This window comes from Aspergillus flavus, chromosome 5, assembly GCF_009017415.1.
Source record: "Aspergillus flavus chromosome 5, complete sequence".
NCBI lineage: Eukaryota > Fungi > Ascomycota > Eurotiomycetes > Eurotiales > Aspergillaceae > Aspergillus > Aspergillus flavus.
Window position 1 is genome coordinate 1,541,574 of NC_092408.1, and position 15,898 is coordinate 1,557,471.

General features: G+C 50.0%; 7 protein-coding genes across 7 annotated transcripts; 3 read left to right on the plus strand and 4 right to left on the minus strand.

Moving 5' to 3' along the window:
* Nucleotides 1-2,106: 2,106 nt before the first annotated feature.
* F9C07_6387 (salicylate hydroxylase) lies at nucleotides 2,107-3,597 on the plus strand (the record flags this gene model as incomplete). Its single annotated transcript, XM_041292797.1, has 2 exons — nucleotides 2,107-3,174; nucleotides 3,247-3,597. 2 exons carry the CDS (start codon nucleotides 2,107-2,109, stop codon nucleotides 3,595-3,597), a joined length of 1,419 nt encoding a protein of 472 aa, XP_041147519.1.
* Nucleotides 3,598-3,929: 332 nt separating this feature from the next.
* Nucleotides 3,930-5,612, minus strand: F9C07_2284730 (pectin lyase fold/virulence factor). Its single transcript, XM_041292808.2, has 5 exons — nucleotides 5,433-5,612; nucleotides 5,144-5,370; nucleotides 5,002-5,087; nucleotides 4,861-4,946; nucleotides 3,930-4,795 (listed from the first exon to the last, which is right to left on the minus strand). The coding sequence occupies exons 1-5, from the start codon at nucleotides 5,532-5,534 to the stop codon at nucleotides 4,331-4,333; spliced, it is 966 nt and encodes a 321-aa protein (XP_041147520.1). The 5' UTR covers nucleotides 5,535-5,612; the 3' UTR covers nucleotides 3,930-4,330.
* Nucleotides 5,613-7,016: 1,404 nt separating this feature from the next.
* On the plus strand, nucleotides 7,017-10,396 carry F9C07_2284731 (FAD/FMN-containing dehydrogenase). The gene is made up of 6 exons (XM_071510721.1): nucleotides 7,017-7,223; nucleotides 7,275-7,427; nucleotides 7,483-8,231; nucleotides 8,278-8,865; nucleotides 8,937-10,092; nucleotides 10,147-10,396. The coding sequence occupies exons 4-6, from the start codon at nucleotides 8,581-8,583 to the stop codon at nucleotides 10,263-10,265; spliced, it is 1,560 nt and encodes a 519-aa protein (XP_071364377.1). The 5' UTR covers nucleotides 7,017-7,223; nucleotides 7,275-7,427; nucleotides 7,483-8,231; nucleotides 8,278-8,580; the 3' UTR covers nucleotides 10,266-10,396.
* F9C07_6385 (putative oxidoreductase) lies at nucleotides 7,083-8,382 on the plus strand (the record flags this gene model as incomplete). The annotated part of the gene is made up of 6 exons (XM_041292798.1): nucleotides 7,083-7,223; nucleotides 7,275-7,427; nucleotides 7,483-7,563; nucleotides 7,608-7,994; nucleotides 8,052-8,231; nucleotides 8,278-8,382. The coding sequence occupies 6 exons, from the start codon at nucleotides 7,083-7,085 to the stop codon at nucleotides 8,380-8,382; spliced, it is 1,047 nt and encodes a 348-aa protein (XP_041147521.1).
* On the minus strand, nucleotides 10,397-12,406 carry F9C07_2284733 (aldehyde dehydrogenase). Its single transcript, XM_041292809.2, has 4 exons — nucleotides 12,310-12,406; nucleotides 11,728-12,178; nucleotides 10,944-11,649; nucleotides 10,397-10,885 (listed from the first exon to the last, which is right to left on the minus strand). The coding sequence occupies exons 1-4, from the start codon at nucleotides 12,353-12,355 to the stop codon at nucleotides 10,598-10,600; spliced, it is 1,491 nt and encodes a 496-aa protein (XP_041147523.1). The 5' UTR covers nucleotides 12,356-12,406; the 3' UTR covers nucleotides 10,397-10,597.
* Nucleotides 12,407-14,112: 1,706 nt separating this feature from the next.
* Nucleotides 14,113-15,273, minus strand: F9C07_1643199 (uncharacterized protein). Its single transcript, XM_041292810.2, has 3 exons — nucleotides 15,001-15,273; nucleotides 14,922-14,951; nucleotides 14,113-14,869 (listed from the first exon to the last, which is right to left on the minus strand). Exons 1-3 carry the CDS (start codon nucleotides 15,125-15,127, stop codon nucleotides 14,268-14,270), a joined length of 759 nt encoding a protein of 252 aa, XP_041147524.1. The 5' UTR covers nucleotides 15,128-15,273; the 3' UTR covers nucleotides 14,113-14,267.
* A 147-nt stretch (nucleotides 15,274-15,420) lies between these two features.
* Nucleotides 15,421-15,849, minus strand: F9C07_6381 (uncharacterized protein; the record flags this gene model as incomplete). The annotated part of the gene is made up of 1 exon (XM_071511459.1): nucleotides 15,421-15,849. One exon carries the CDS (start codon nucleotides 15,847-15,849, stop codon nucleotides 15,421-15,423), a length of 429 nt encoding a protein of 142 aa, XP_071364378.1.
* Between the last annotated feature and the right edge of the window lie 49 nt (nucleotides 15,850-15,898).

Consider the following 15,898-nt stretch of genomic DNA (forward strand, 5'->3'; position numbering starts at 1 on the left):
CGTTCTCAGATGCCTTTGAATTAATTTCCTCAGACAATGGACAGCTCACAGCATGAAGTCCGATATGCGCATCGTCCCCACAGGGCTATCAAAGAAGGCACATCAATTCCTAACGTGGCTTATGAAAGTTAAAATAAACTCAGAGGCTATTGCCCTCCTCAATGTGCCATCTCTTTGTGTTTGACACAACGTAGGTACTTAGTTTATGTCACTTAAGGTCCGCAGTATGCCAATCCCTGTATTAATCAGCATAACGGTCCCGGCTCTTATGCGTTCTTATGCAGGGACCACGCGCATCTTGTGCGACGACAAGGGCCCCTGGTCGCCCTGTGCATCGTACGAGTCCGGAACTCTTCCAACAGCACGCGACAATGCATGGATGCTGAAGGATCAGGCTCGTCAGATTCTGTCGGGATGGCCAATCCAGGATGCTCTGTTCTGTTGTGAATACGGGTTGAGCTGTCATTGTTTCGTAGATTATTCGCGCAATCGGCCCATATCGATCGCAGCGGTCACTACGATTGACTTTGGAGTGTGTTTCAGAGCGACGATTCCGGTTGCCCCGATTAGACTTGTATGTTAGCTGCTTAGGTAGGCGCAAGTAAAGTTCTGTCATTGTGCGTCGAAGAAAATTCGTATAATGGATATGTCTTAAGCGAGTTTGCCCTGCGCGAATTGACCAATCTATTGTTTAACGTTTGCATCTGTCACCTTTAATTAGCCAGGGTGTCTCCGCTAAGACCAGACAGGAAAGAAAAGAATAAGTCAGATTCTTGTGGTGCTATAGTAGAGCCCATTAAACATAAAACCCATGTTAGTGCAGGCACGCTAAACTGTACCACACCAGCCTTGGCCACGCGAGAAAACCACCGATTGCTCGAGAATTGCAGAATGTGATCACCTAAATCATTCCTGAACCAGGGTTCGCGTGGGCCCTTTGATGTCATCTCAAAGAACGCCGGAGATGTTGACCTTTTCTGGAAAAGGGAGAGAAGGTCTCGTTTGTTCGGGAGGCGACGTGTGGCGGCACGCTTTGGTCTCCGGCAGTGATTAGGTTTTTGATATGTCGTTTACCACGTTGGCGAGAATGCTCTGTCGGAGGAATTGAATGGATGTGTACATTTAACCGATCGGCCGAAGATAAGGTTGCACAGTTCCTTCGGTACCATGGAATGGCATTCTGGATAGCAGCCGAGGGTCCAAACGGCCAAACAGTCAGGGTGGAAAAAAGTCACGAGCTGCCACCTTTCAGCTGAGTCAGCGTTTGTTTGTTTGTTCTTTTTGTTTGCACACGTAATTGAGCCCGGTCGAGCCCTAACGACCGAGGTTACATATATGGATATGGAGCTCGATGGTCGCATTCGTTTACCATTGTAGGCCATGGGAGATTGCTGCTAAAGTTCAATAATCTCATGGCGAAATTAACATGGACCAGCCTACTCCATACTCCATACTCTTCTCCGTATTCCGCCCGACGCTCTGCGCACTAGCCGTCTGATCTTTTGCCTCTCCTGAGTGCCGAACGGCGCTCAACGGCCACTATGACGGAGGGATCCAGAGTTCGTTTCGAGACTAAGACTTGGTCTAAACTGACAGCTTTTAATTCCGACCTATCAGTTTGCTAACCTTCCGGACTTCGGGTGAGAGTGGAGTCACCGATCTCGCTATGTATGCACGGTTTCTGATTTATCGATGCAGCAGGAGTATTAGAGTGGGTGCATGAAGAAAATTTTACCAGGTTTTTTACCAGTTTTTTCTGGACTATGCGTCAATGGTTCCCGAACACTCTCCTTTCCGGCCGAATATTGCCTTTTTTTTTCCTACCTTTTTCTTTTTCTTTTTTTTTTTTTTTCTCCTGATGGGTGTATATTAATAAATGGGCCTCCCATTAGCATGGACGATCCCCCTGGTTGTTTTCAGGAAGTTGATCCGATAATATTGGGTCTGGATTCTGCGGATACCTCCGGTCTGCTAGATACCAACTGCTTTTTCCCTTTCATGGTCAATTTATAGGTCTCGCGCCCTCCGTCGATGCATTCGAGGTCCTCCGAATAATCCCTTTGGTTTTCTTGAGTTTTCCAGGTGAAATCACCCAGTCAAGAAGCCATGGATCTAAAGTATGAATTCCCTCCGCAACAACAAGAGGGCAAAGAATGGTTTAATTTCCCTACCGAGATTGAACGCTCCCTCACCTCCGTCTTTGCTCCCCGGAACATCCTCATCGTCGGCGCTGGCATCGCCGGCATCTCCTGTGCCCTCGCCCTCTCCAAAGAACTCACTCCCTTCGTCCCCGACCTTCAGATCACCATCTTCGAACGCCATGACATCCTCTCCACCTCCGGCGGCGCCATCAACCTCACCCCCGTCGCCCAGCGCCACCTCGACCGCCTCGGCGTCCTCGACGAGCTCGACAAAATGGGCACCGAAGGCGGCACAGACGTCGAAGCCATCGAGCTCTTCTCCAGCCGTTCCGGCCGCCCACTAGGCAGCATCGATTTCACAGACCAAAAAGGGAACGGATTCGGTGGATATAAGGGCCGCCGGGTAATGCGGATCGTCCTCTCGGTTGCTATGCTGGCCGTGGTGGAGCGGACAAAGAACATCAACGTCGTATTCGGGAAGAAGCTCATCCGCGGCGAAGAAAACGAAGACGAAGCCACCCTGCACTTCCAAGACGGCACCACCGCAACCGGTGACCTGGTCTTGGGCTGCGACGGCGTGCACTCGGCGACCCGCACCCACTGGGTATCTCCGGAGCATCCGTCCGAGTATACCGGCATCTCCTTCCTGCAGACCGTCATCGACGCCAAGAGTATCAAGTCTCCGATCCATTTTCGCTCCACCTCCATGAATATCTCCCGTCATGGCTCCTTACTGGCCAGCTACTGTGATCGAGAACACGACCAGATCTTCTTGGCGGCTATCGTGCAGTTCAATGAGGCCAATTTGCCCTCCTGTAAGATCGAAAACGGACAGGACTGGGTCACACAACATCGGATCAAGAATGCCTTGCACGAGGAGATGCAGGCTCGCTTCGGGAAGTCCGGAGTTCCTTGCATCCGTGAGATGACGAGTAAATCGGGCGATTGGATGCTCTATCCCGTGTACCAGGTCCGGCCGAATGCACGTTGGCATACGGATCGGGCTTTGCTGCTCGGTGATGCTGCACACGCTGTATGTTTCTCTCTCTCTATCTCTACCTATTCCCCATCTAGTATTCGTTACGAAACTAACAAAATAAACCAGATGCCTCCACGCGACGAATCCGCCGCCTACGCCCTCGACGACGCAATCCTCTTCTCCCGCATCCTCGCCAAACACCGTCACGAACCCCTCCCCGTCGCCTTCAAAGCCTACGAAGACCTCCGTCGCCACACCGTCAACACAGCCTTCAAGGCCTCCCGTCGCATGTGGGAGAAGAACCGGGACATGGGATTCCTCGAGGGCCGGCTCAAAGAATTGACCTTCCCTCTCTACATCCGTAATCATAGACAGGAAAGAGAAGCCGCGTGGGCATTCGATGCAACGCAGATCACGATCCCCATGCCAGTTGAGGGGGGTTCATTGTATTCTCATGGGAAGTCGGATACTTCATAAAATAGTCTTGGCTTTTTTTTGCACGGTTGGGTTTGGTGGTTGGTTGGTCGGGATGGGTTGGTTGGATGAACGGATGGGCCGGTTGCATGAATGGAGTATTGGGTTTTATACGGGTTTTGCATAGCATTTTTTTGATGAGATATGATAGCGCTATTATTGCTGCTGTTGCTGCATTGAATGGGCTTTTTTAATAGATGGGTTGTTTGGTTGGTTCATCAAGTTGGTTTGGTTTATTGGGGTCTTTTCTAGTTAACAAATACTAATTTCTAAAGAAGAAATACTATCTGCTTAGTCTGTAGAATTGATACTTACTCCACTCTTGTTGGTGCACCGTGCGCTTTTCTTTGCTTAAGTGTTAGTCTTGAGAGTTTGGTAAGCGAGGTGTAATGGCCTTGTGTCTACTCTGGTATTCTTGTAGTGTTTTTTATATGGATAGGTGACATACTAAACCAGCCGTGAATGTTGGTATGTGGTGCATGTTAAATCAAGGTCGACACAATGGCCCGAATATACATATACATCTACAGATCTACCACAGTATACCATCAATTTCTCAAAGGACACAATAACCGTTGAACAACATTTTGCCTTGATGAGGTACCCAAACTAAATATTTCGATCCTGGCCCAGCCAAACAATCAATTACATAAAAGAAAGTAATAATCACACACAATCACCCAACAACCCTCCCCAACCTATCTCCCACCTTCACCACCTACGTCTCATAACCTTCTTAAAAGGTCAAGGTCTGACCAGCGGTACCGACAACGGCATCCTTAACAGCCGAAGCAGCAAGGAGGTCGTACTCGTAGGGAACGCTGGTAAGGGTACCCTCAGGAGCAGTGTTCTCGCCATCACCGAAGTCGTTGTCCCGAGCAACAGCGTATCCGTCATCGGTGGAGTAGAGGGGCTTCTTGCCGCCCGACCACACGTTGCCCTCGACCAACAGCTGGGCGCCCTGGCGGGTGTTGATGCCGTCGCTGACGTCCAGATAGTAGTTGTTGTAGAGATGGCCGGTACCGAAGCGGAAGGAAGGACCGCGAGAGTTCAGGTTGTTCAGGTAGTTGTTGTTGACGGTGATGCGGAGGTGGCCGGTGTCTTCGTCGCCGTTGCTGTCGGAGTGGCCGAACAACATGGCCTTCCAGTGGTCGTGGACGAAGGTGTTGGAGACGGTTACGTAGTCGGCGGCGTGGGTGAGCTGTGTTTGTTCTGTTAGTTGGGTTGATCCTTTATTTGTGTTGGGGTGGATGGTGTGGGACATACATCGATCAGACCGTCGTAGTAGTCCTTGTCGTGGTCACGGTCGGAGGAGACGTCACAGTGGTCGATCCAGACGTTGTTGGAGTACTCTACTGCATATTAGCTTTTCTCGCCTTACATGGCAAATGGTAGAGGGACACTTACGGACACCAATGGCATCGCCGTTGTCAGCGAGGACCTTCTTGACACCCAGGTTACGGATGATGACGTTCTCCTTCTCCTTGACGAGACTAGTACAGTGTTAGTCTGGATTTCTTTCCATCAGTATCAATTAAATGAAACATACAGGCCGAATCCCTCAAGGATGGCGTTGGCGTCCTTTCCGATGATGCTGGTGTTGCTGCCCACCTTCACCTGATCGGCCGTCTCAGTGATGGTGCCATCAACGATGACGATCTTGGCATCGTCACTGGAGACAGCCTCGGTGAACTGGGCGTAGGAGGAGACGGTGGTGGTGGTACCGCCGGCACCACCGGTGGTGCCACCGTTCTGGCTAGCGTAACCGTGGGCAACCTGAGTGCAAGGTTAGATACAGCATTGGAGGATGATATACCGTGTATCATCAGGAGACTCACGTCAGTGATAGCAGCACGCTTGCCGATGGTCTTGGTCGGGGCAGCCAGAGCCTGTCCAGACAGGCATGCGGCCAGCGCAAGGAAAAGCTTGAAGTTAGCCATTGAGGCGGGTGATTGTAGTGAAAGAAAAGTTAAAAGAGGGTAGAAAGAATGACACAGTGAATGGAACAGCTTTGCTGGTGAGGAAAGAAAGAAGATCGCAACTACGCCGGACGGGCATGTCTTATATATTCTCGTCTGGCGCTTAAGGATTTTCTATATTATTCATCTCTATAGAGCTCGGTACCGCATATCCGAGCTATGGAAACTCGAGCTAGGACCAACATAATTGCCATAGGTGGAACAGAATCAAGAGATCGTCATCGTTTACCCCCTAATACATATATGCAGGAGTGGGTAATTTCTCCGTGGGCCTGGGGTTAGATTAAACATCACGTATAGTGCCAAGCTTAGACTGCAATGAACGAGTCAGTGGCAACAACACTGGCATGACGAGACTGTTGGTTGACGACGGCTAGCTGACGGTTAGGGCTATCCTGTACCAGTCTAGGTGATACATGGAGAGCCGCCGGTAGTCATTGGTGCGTTTCAGAAGGCAGTGCCAAGAAGTCGGAGGTTTTGCTTCTTGCTCTTGGCGCTCGGCTGCATGAAGACATGATCAATCATTTTGCATGCACATTGTGTGCTTATTTACGAGGATTAGGATTACAAGCTCGCGGTGATGATCCTCGTGATGCTTGTTCTTCAAAGATTGTCCCGTACACGGACAGGCATCCGTATAACAGGTGGAATAATATGGGATGAGTAGATCAGCTGGCGCCTTGTAAGGTGTATGAAATCAAATCCACTAATCCGAGCACCTCCTGAAAGCTTGATGTACAGGAACGGCACTTCGTTTGAGTTTGGGTTGTGAAGGACGACTCCGTTCTTTCCAGTAGTCGTTAGGACTATCACTGTTCTTTGGATACTGCCAAGAAATCTCTCGGCAGATGGATTTCCGGTCTCTCCATAGTGCTTGGCATGTCTATAATTAAAGGTGAATTATTCCACAACGAAGACAATAGTCTGGCTTGTTTAATATATTGCGCAATGACCTAAAAAGGACGTGCAATAGGGGCATGGGTTCAATCTAGACATGTGACACGGCTATCCCTAACATCAGCAGTCAACCATGCGCACTCTTAGCCAGACTATGCACGGCCCAAATATTCTCACACCACAAGGATAAACAATGGAAGTTTACCTCTTCGAGTTAGCCACCACTACGTAACCAGTGTGGGTTTGTTTTATGTTCCTAGAATGGTCAAGACTATGGAGTACCTTTTCCATGGTTCCCCCCCGGGGCCCAGTTGCCAAGAAAGGAACATGTATAATTAAATAGCCAAGAGTACTTGTCTAATTGGACTTGATGTGTTATCAAAGATACATTTCGTAAAGGTATTGCATTTGGTTTGACATTCTGTTTGCGAAAGTGTCGTTGTTGAGGCATCGGCTGGGAAAACTTCGGCCTCAGCGATGGGGCCAAGACTCAGCCACACATGACTTATGATGTGATTGGCGTGATCGAGGGTCGAACATCCCCTCTTAATCTAATCCCCACTTGACATCAAGTTCACCCTTAGCACTTGCTCCGAGTATACTGAAACAGCCATGGTCGATACTTTTTCCTCTATCCCCATCGTGGACTTTCGTCGTCTGCAAGATCCGCTGACTAAAGCGGAAGCCTTGGAGCAATTGCGGGAAGCCATCTTCCAAGTTGGATTCCTGTACTTGATCAATCATGGACTAGAGGTAGCAACTATTAAACTACCTTTCTTTGATCAGGGTACTGATATTGTATAGTCACTTGTTAAAAGAACGCACGAGAAGCTCCCAGAGCTTTTCGCGCTGCCCACTGAGGTTAAAGAACGATGTAATATGATCAATTCCCCGGCGTTTGTCGGGTATACTCGTCTCGGAGCAGAGACCACTGCATCCAAGACGGATTTGCGAGAGGTAACAGCTCCTTTCCTTCGAAATGGATGTATAAACAACTGACCGCGGTCAAAAGCAATTCGACTTTGGTACACCGGGTATGAAACCCTGGACTGAGAACGATCCCTTCTGGCAGAGACTCGAGGGGGACAGCCAGGTATATTCTCATCCCTTTCACATGTGGACATTCTAATGATGTAGTATCCGGATCATCCCGGCGCAAAAGAACTCGTCGAAAATTACATCGCAGAGTCCGCGAAGCTATCGCAGGAATTCATGCGCTATGTGTCAGAATGTCTCTCCCTCCCCCCGACGACCTTCGAGTCATTCAAGGGCAAAATGGACCGCCTGAAGTTCATCAGATATCCCCAGGCTGCGCCCGGCTCACAGGGAGTAGGTCCGCACAAGGACTCAACGGGTCTATTCACTTTCCTCTCGCAAGACGACACGGGCGGACTCCAGGTCCTGAACAAGAACGGCGAGTGGATCGATGCCCCTCCCATTGAGGGAAGTCTAGTCGTGAACATCCAACAGGGATTCGAGGCGATCACCGGCGGTATCTGCACTGCGACGACCCATCGAGTGATTGTATGTTGGTCCTGTACAGATTTTGTATTCTGTCAACTATTCCTGACATCGACGTAGGCCCCGACGACCAAGACACGATATAGCGTTCCGTTTTTCCTGGGCGTACGGATGGACCTCACGCTCGATCAGCTCCGTGAATCTGCAGCGCATATTGTAAAATGTATTCCTGCCTCGGATGATCGGAAGAAGCGGGCAGTTGATGTGCCCAGCGAGTTTCTGTCGCCTTTGTATTCATGTGTAAGTGTTATCTTTCTCTGGATGAAATCTCGCTAAGATGAAATAGTTTGGAGAGGCATACCTGCGTAATCGGATTATCAGCCATCCCGACGTAGGGCAGAAATGGTATCCGGAATTGTATGAGCGGTATACTAAGGAGAAACTCACGTAGATATATATATATTCATATTTTCGTCTATATATATATATGAACTTACCTATGCTGAGTGCCCCTATTTGGTCAACCCTGCAAACACGAGTCAGAACCCCGCCACCAAATATATATATCCCTAATATGTATACCAACCCTTGTATTAAAATGACACAAGAGTCCAAATAGAAGGATAACATAAATAAACACTCAACTTCGATGCCAAGAACAAGTGTAGAGTTCCATGGACAGCAGCAATTCGTATTGATAATAAACATTAAGCGATTGAATCGACCGACCCCACATGTGATTTATTCGGCCCGACCACCAAACGAACTCAACCAAAACACACATTCATCAAAACAACCCACCATGACTTCCATCCCGGACTCGACTCTCCGCGCCCTCGTGGACAATCTCAAATCCTCGGAGATCTTCACGCCCTCATCTGTAGGCTACCAGGACAGTATCCGACGATGGTCGGAAACCGGAATCAAACAAGCCGTATGGGTCTTCTCCCGTTTCCCCACATATGTTTCCTTGGTAGAGAAAGTGGTGCTGAGTGAACCGTGCAGGGTGTTGTGGTGATGCCCACTGAGACTGAGGATGTTCGTACCGCGCTTCTCTGGGCTCAAGAGCATAATGTCGACCTCGCTGTTAAGGGAGGTGGCCATTCCGTCGCGGGAACGAGTTCTAGCGAGGGCGGATTGGTGATCGATCTGTCGCGCATGAACAAGGTTACTGCGGACACGGAGAAGAAGACACTGACCGTCCAGGGTGGCGCCGTGTGGAAGGACGTCGACGAAGCGGGCGCTGAGTACGGACTCGCTGCCGTCGGCGGTACAGTCAACCACACCGGAGTCGGTGGATTGACACTCGGTGGAGGATACGGCTGGCTGAGTGGTCAGTACGGTCTCACCATTGACAACCTCCTAGCTGCGACAGTGGTGCTCGCAGACGGTCAAGTAGTCACAGCCTCTGCTACCGAAAACCCCGACCTCTTCTGGGGCCTGCGGGGAGCAGGATACAATTTCGGGGTGGTTGTCGACTTCACCTTCCAAGCTTATGAGCAGAAGACTCCCGTCTATGCAGGAATCATCGCCTTCACACCAGACAAGCTCGAGTCAGTCGTCGAGCAGATGAACGTACTCTTTGAAAACCCCGACCCTCGATCCGGCGCGATGATCATCTTCGCCCAGCCCCCGGGGGCCCCTACAATCATGGTCAACGTCCTGGTCTTCTACAATGGTACCAACGAAGAAGGCTCGAAGCGTTACGCCGGCTTCCTTGCCCTCGAGCCCGTAGTCAACATGATCGAGGTCATCCCGTACTCCCTGCTTAACTCGCTCCAGAACCCGATGGCCACTTACGGCGATCGCAAGTCCTTCAAGGGTCTTTTCTATCGCACACCCATGGACGCCCAATTCCTGCGTTCCATGCTCGATGAACTAAACGCCAAGGCTCAGGATCACCCCGACATGATCCCGGCCATGCTGCTCGAGTGCTACGATATGAGGAAGACCTGCAGCGTGCCGCTGGATGCGACCGCGTTCGCGAATCGGAGTCTTACGCAGAACGGACTGCTCAACCTGCGCTGGACGGATTCGTCCAAGGACGCCGAATATCGGGCCTGGGCGCGCGAAATCCAAGCTAAGTTCAAGGCGCAGTTTGAGTCACAGCTTAACGGAGAGGAGACAGCCGATGTGCCCCAGTATATCAATTACGCCGAGCGTGAGTTCCTGCCCAACAATGAATTGGAAAATGAAGTAAACTAACAACAAGCAGCCGGAGACGCGGTCGTGAACAACATTTACGGAAGTAATCTGGAGCGCCTGAAGGACGTCAAGGCGAAATACGATCCGAAGAATGTATTCCACAAGATGCATCCCGTTTCCCGGGCTTAGTCTATCCAAGAAAATCAAGGGTCCAGCTGTCAGCAACCAGGTCGGAAACTAGTACATTAGTGGAATCCTTTCTATGCAATCTACGACGAGTCGGAAACATGGGAGAAAGGCAAACGAACGGACATGTGAGATCTCGTATCTGCAATAAAACTGTAGATTAAATTATGCATGATCTTATCATGAGGAATAGGACCCGTGTCTAGCGCTCGCACTCTCATTCGTGGAAATCTCTTCAACTTAACAGAATCCCATGTAATTTTCCACATTTGGTATCGTGTAGTGTCGGTGACCGACACCTGGATTAATCTAATTTGTCGCGGCGATGCCGCGATCTACAGCTTTGGAGGCAAAATAGCATACTTGACGCTCTTGACAGATGTCCATCCCTCCAGCGCCTCCTCACCCATGTCGCGCCCGAACCCGCTCTCCTTGACACCTCCGAAAGGTGCATTGGGGCTAAGCATCGCCCAGGCGTTCACAGTAACCTGGCCAGACTCGAGGGCGGCCGTCACACGGTGAGCACGGCTAATATCGTTGGTGAAAACGGCCGCGCTAAGGCCATGCAGGGTATCGTTCGCTTTGGCGATAACCTCAGCCTCCGTCTCGAAAGGCGCAATGCTCTACTCCAGTTAGCAATCTCGATTTCGCCAAGTCATCTAACCAAAGTGAGACACATACCGCGACAGGTCCGAAAATCTCCTCCTTCATGATTGTCGCATTCTCAGAGACATCGGCAAACGCGGTGTTCTCAACAAAGTAACCCTTGTCGCCGACCTTTTCACCTCCGAAGAGGAGTCGGGCCCCACATTGCTTACCCTGCTCGATATACGACAGGATCTTGTTATGCTGCGCCGCGCTGACAATCGGTCCCTTGGTAGTGGCAGGGTCAAGGGGGTTGCCAATGACCGACGGACTACCTTCGGCCATCTTCTTGTATGCCTCTAGGAACTTCTCGTAGATAGTCTTTTGCACATAGATCCGCGAGCCAGCCGCACAGATCTGTCCATTGTTGGCCGTAATACCGATCCTGGTCCACAAGACCGCATTATCCAAGTCACAGTCATCGAAAACAATCGATGGCCCTTTGCCGCCGAGCTCAAGGTTCACCCGCTTGAGGTTAGTCGAAGCTGCAGTCTTCAGAATCTGGCGGCCCGTCGCGCTGGATCCCGTGAACGAGATCTTCCGCACAGTCATGTGCTCTGCCAAAGCCCTGCCGGCCGATGCGCCGTCACCGGAAATAATGTTCACCACACCCGCAGGGAAACCAGCTTCCTGGATAAGCAGGGCAAGCTTCTGGGCGTAGAGCGGAGATAGTTCGGACGGTTTAATGATAAGCGAGTTACCGGCTGCAAGCGCCGGAGCTAGCTTCCAAATAGTGATCATCCTGTATACCAATTAGCACCGGGTAAACGGTATCGCAGCACGCCGTAAACTATCACCGCGGCTAGTCGTGACAACATACAAAGGTGCATTCCAAGGGACAATGGCTCCACAGACACCCAACGGCTCCCGATACGTGAAGGCGACGCCGCCCTCCATGGCAAGGGTCTTTCCATCGATCTTATCAGCCCAACCGGCGTAATACCGGAGGTTGCCCACCGCCTGGGGGATGTTCATGCCCTTGCTGTCGGTATAGAGGACACCGGCATCGACGGCCTCGAGGGATGCGAAGTCGTCTGCATCTCGCTCGATTAGGTCGGCCAGCTTCAGGAGAAGCTTCGCGCGGGCCGGGCCGGAGGTATTCTTCCACACATTGAAGCCAATCGTAGCGGATTCGACAGCCTTGTTGACATCTTCGGGAGAAGCGGCAGAAATGGTTCCGAGGGATTCGCCGGTGGAAGGATTCTCGACGGTCAGAGTCTGGGATGTCGTGGAAGGAACGAATTCGTTATGGATGAAGAGGCCCGTTGGGACTAGTTTCCCCAGATTATTTTCTTAGTCAATAATTCCTTGCAGGGGTAGTAGATTAAAATCCTGCATCATATAGCATGATTCATATTACATGATCCTAACTGAAGAATGAGGGGTAAACTTTTACACATACCTTGAATCTGGCGCCCAGCGGCACCGGTCACAGTGATTGAAGCCATATTTATTTGTTAAAAATGAATCACAGACACAAAACTTTTGTGTTTTTAAATCACACCATCAGACCACCTATATAGAGTGGGTTTTATAGGCGACCACGTCACGGCATATCCCCTTTCTCTATCAGGGTGTGCGGACCGTTCCGCTGTCCAATTCCGAAGTGATTCCGACCGGTCAATTTTGATCGGCAGCACTAGAACGTTGGCAACGGCGCCAATTGACAGTCCGCCGTTTTGATTCGGATGGAGGGACCGCTTTTCAACTATTGAACTAGGTAAGACTTACTTACTATATGGAGTCATTTCGCATACCTGTTTCCCGTCTGGGTAAGGTAAACGCATTAAAGGGGCGATGGGATATGTTATTCGTTCTATTGTTAGAGTCGGGATTTAGGGTTATTAAGGTGGGGCGTGTTTGGTGAGTAAAATTGGATATGAACGGGACTTGGGAGATGAGGGTATGGTAGATCCTACTGAATTAGGAAAGAGGGACAGCCATCAAGGATGAACTTTTAAAATTGCTCTTCTTGTGTTCCTTTTCCCTCGTCGCTGAGAAGTGGCCAGAATGAGGGTTTCGACTTCGAGGTTTGAAAAAATCGACGACGTGTAAGAAACACAGCACGTGCCACCAACGCCCTCAGGAAAACAAGTCAAGTGCTTCCAGTCACATTCCAGCCTCCAAACCTTCATCTTCCTTTGCACTCTTGATTATCTTAAGCTAAACTCTATTTAAAGTTATCGTAGTAAACAGGAAATATCAAGTACTCTATCACACATGTGTCACCTCAGAAAGGGCGCAGCAACTGCAGAAACACAACTTCTTCATCCCCCAAAGAGGAATGGCGATAACCTATGATGAGGGATGTGTCAGTCTCCTGAATAGGGAATAACGCTAGTCTAGTGCCTTTTGTAACTCCCACGTGTAGGAAATACCCTGGTTATAGTTGTATCGGCGAATAATAGTGTTAGCCACTGCTTAAATCAGCAGCCGGGTGGGCATACACGTTGTGTCACTTCTCAGCCATCCACCATAGAACAGTTTGTCCTATAAACTCGTTTAGGCGATAGTAACCCAGCCAGCCACCGTAAGCCGAGGTGCCAAATACGCAAGGGACGCCGTGTTTCCGTACAATAAGCAGAAGCAGTTGCATCTGAGTACTCGTATAGATGTATGCAAGGATGTGTGGGGTACAGGGTTGGTAGAATATCGGTATTATTTGACATAGTGTTATCGATGGAAAGATATATATTACTTTCACAGTAGGGTAGCATTGAAAACTGTTGATCCCGCCCGGAAAATGTATACACTGCAACAGGCCACCGATGGATCTGGATCCTAGACTGTCGATGCATCGGGACGTTAGCGTGTCAGACTAAGATGATAATCATTGAAAATGATTATCGCTAATAGATTGATGATCTACGTATTGTGTACTTTTTGTAGTACCTGCAACATGGACATGGTTGCATCATACTCTGCTTGTCGGGATCTTGTAGCCAGCCTCATGACTGGAATACGACCCTGTGGATGATCTTATCTATTCAGGTAAGCTGAGACGTATCGGCAAAAGCCGAAGCGCTAAGCTTGTACGCGTAAACGTCGAATAGTCTTTTTCTATTGAGACCTATTCTCGCTGTTTGAATCTCCCTGTAGGGTTTATACGGGGATATTCGGTGTCCGGTCTCCGAGATCCGCAGTATTGTCGTCTGTCGTAGATCAATAGTTATATTAAAAAGTGCTATCCATAGTTCGGCCGAGCGGAGTATGTAGAGTTGTAGACAATTACGGTAGTTTGACACTTGGGTATGAAACTGAAAGACACTTTAGCCGACACGCATCTAGTCATTTGACATCTTCTATCGCTACCCTGGTATAGACCACTGAGCGGGCCGTATACCCTCTATACACATAATGTTAAGTTGACAAGTCCAATTCCTCCTTCCAGAACATCCATGCACTTGCAATACCAAGCTTAATACCTGCTGCAATCCACAGAGCAGCGTAGATATCTCCCGTACCCTTGGTGATCCAACCACCTGCAATGGCCCCAACAAGAGTCAGCACAAAAGCAATAACCCTGCGATCCCGCTTCTCGTTCCGTAGAAGGAAAAGCTTCGGGTCAGACATCAGGTCACAGAGGAGGCTTGTAATCACAACAGTCGGGATCTCGTTATACCCAAGAGCTCGACTGGCAACTATTTGTCCTGCAGATTGGATACTAAGGAGTACGATGGGTACTTCCTGGGTCCAATCTGGCTCTGCGGTATTCACATTGTGCAGAGGAAGCCCCGAAATGACGCCACTCTGCACGAGACACGCCGTGAGAATCAGCATAATAACTTGTAGGCAGAATGAGAGAATCAATGTCCCCCTTTTCTTTGCACCAAAGAGACGGTTCAGGCGGGCGAAGATGAATGAGCCTATGATGAAGCAACCGATTGAAGTGAGGGAGCGAGCCCAGCCGTAAGGACGGGGGTTCTGGTTGGAGGCTCCTAAACCGACGAAGATAGTATTGCCTATAAATTGTCAGTAACTATGTAGGAACTGGGGTAGTGAGTAGCCACTGACCAGTCTGCATGGAGACGAATGTATTGTACGCTATTCCTATCAGTACAGTTCCACGTATAGGGCATGAGTGGCCACCAACCGTTATAGAGCGTGCTATCGACAAGGCCCGAACAGAGGCAACATGCGAAGAGTAGAACATCGGCATGCTTTGGTTGTACCTCTGCCTTGAAAAAGGTCAGACGCTCTTTCCTCTGGCTGTCGTACATAGCTTGATGGATGCGTGAGAAGAAAAAGTCACAATGGGTGTGAAGAGTGGGAGGGGAGGGGGTCTCAGTGAAGAAACACAACAATGGCCAAGGAGCCGGGTAAAATGACCGACGACCTCCTCATGATAAGCACTTGCAGATCATGGCAAGTCCGACTCGGGGCCAAGTCATAACGAACAGTGGAGGTTTGTCCGTGTGGGATTTGGGTGATACGCTGGAAGTTTCGACAAGCGAGAGACCAATCGGAGTAGTCGCAGGCGCTATCATTCATGTAGGGTGCCGTCCGCCAGCCATCAGGTCTCTTCGTACCGAGCGCCGAGACCAACTCTAGTTATTATGCCGAGACTCGGGGTCATCATGCCAAGACGCTTGGCCGTGAGGAGGGAGATTTTTCCGCGGGCGTACGATGCGGAAGGACCCGAAGATGGAGCGTGGGAACTTCGAATCATAGGAGCAAGGACCCTGAACCCTTGAGATGCCGAGTAGATTTGATCGACGCTCAGATGACTCCTCACTTCCTCATTCCATCCTTTCTTTGCGCAACACCCTGACAAGAGCCACTCATCCCCGGTCATCTCGGCTCGATCTGCAATTGATACCACGCGGAGATTGATGCTAGAGTGGCCAAGAACCACACGCTCCGAATACGGTGTTCTCATCTCAGCGCCATTGCAGACCCCTTGTCTCTGCTCTAATACTCCGACCACGGCCGTTGGTATCATTCAGTACTCGGTACAAGAGGAACATGATGCGCAGCTGCGCCACGGCTCG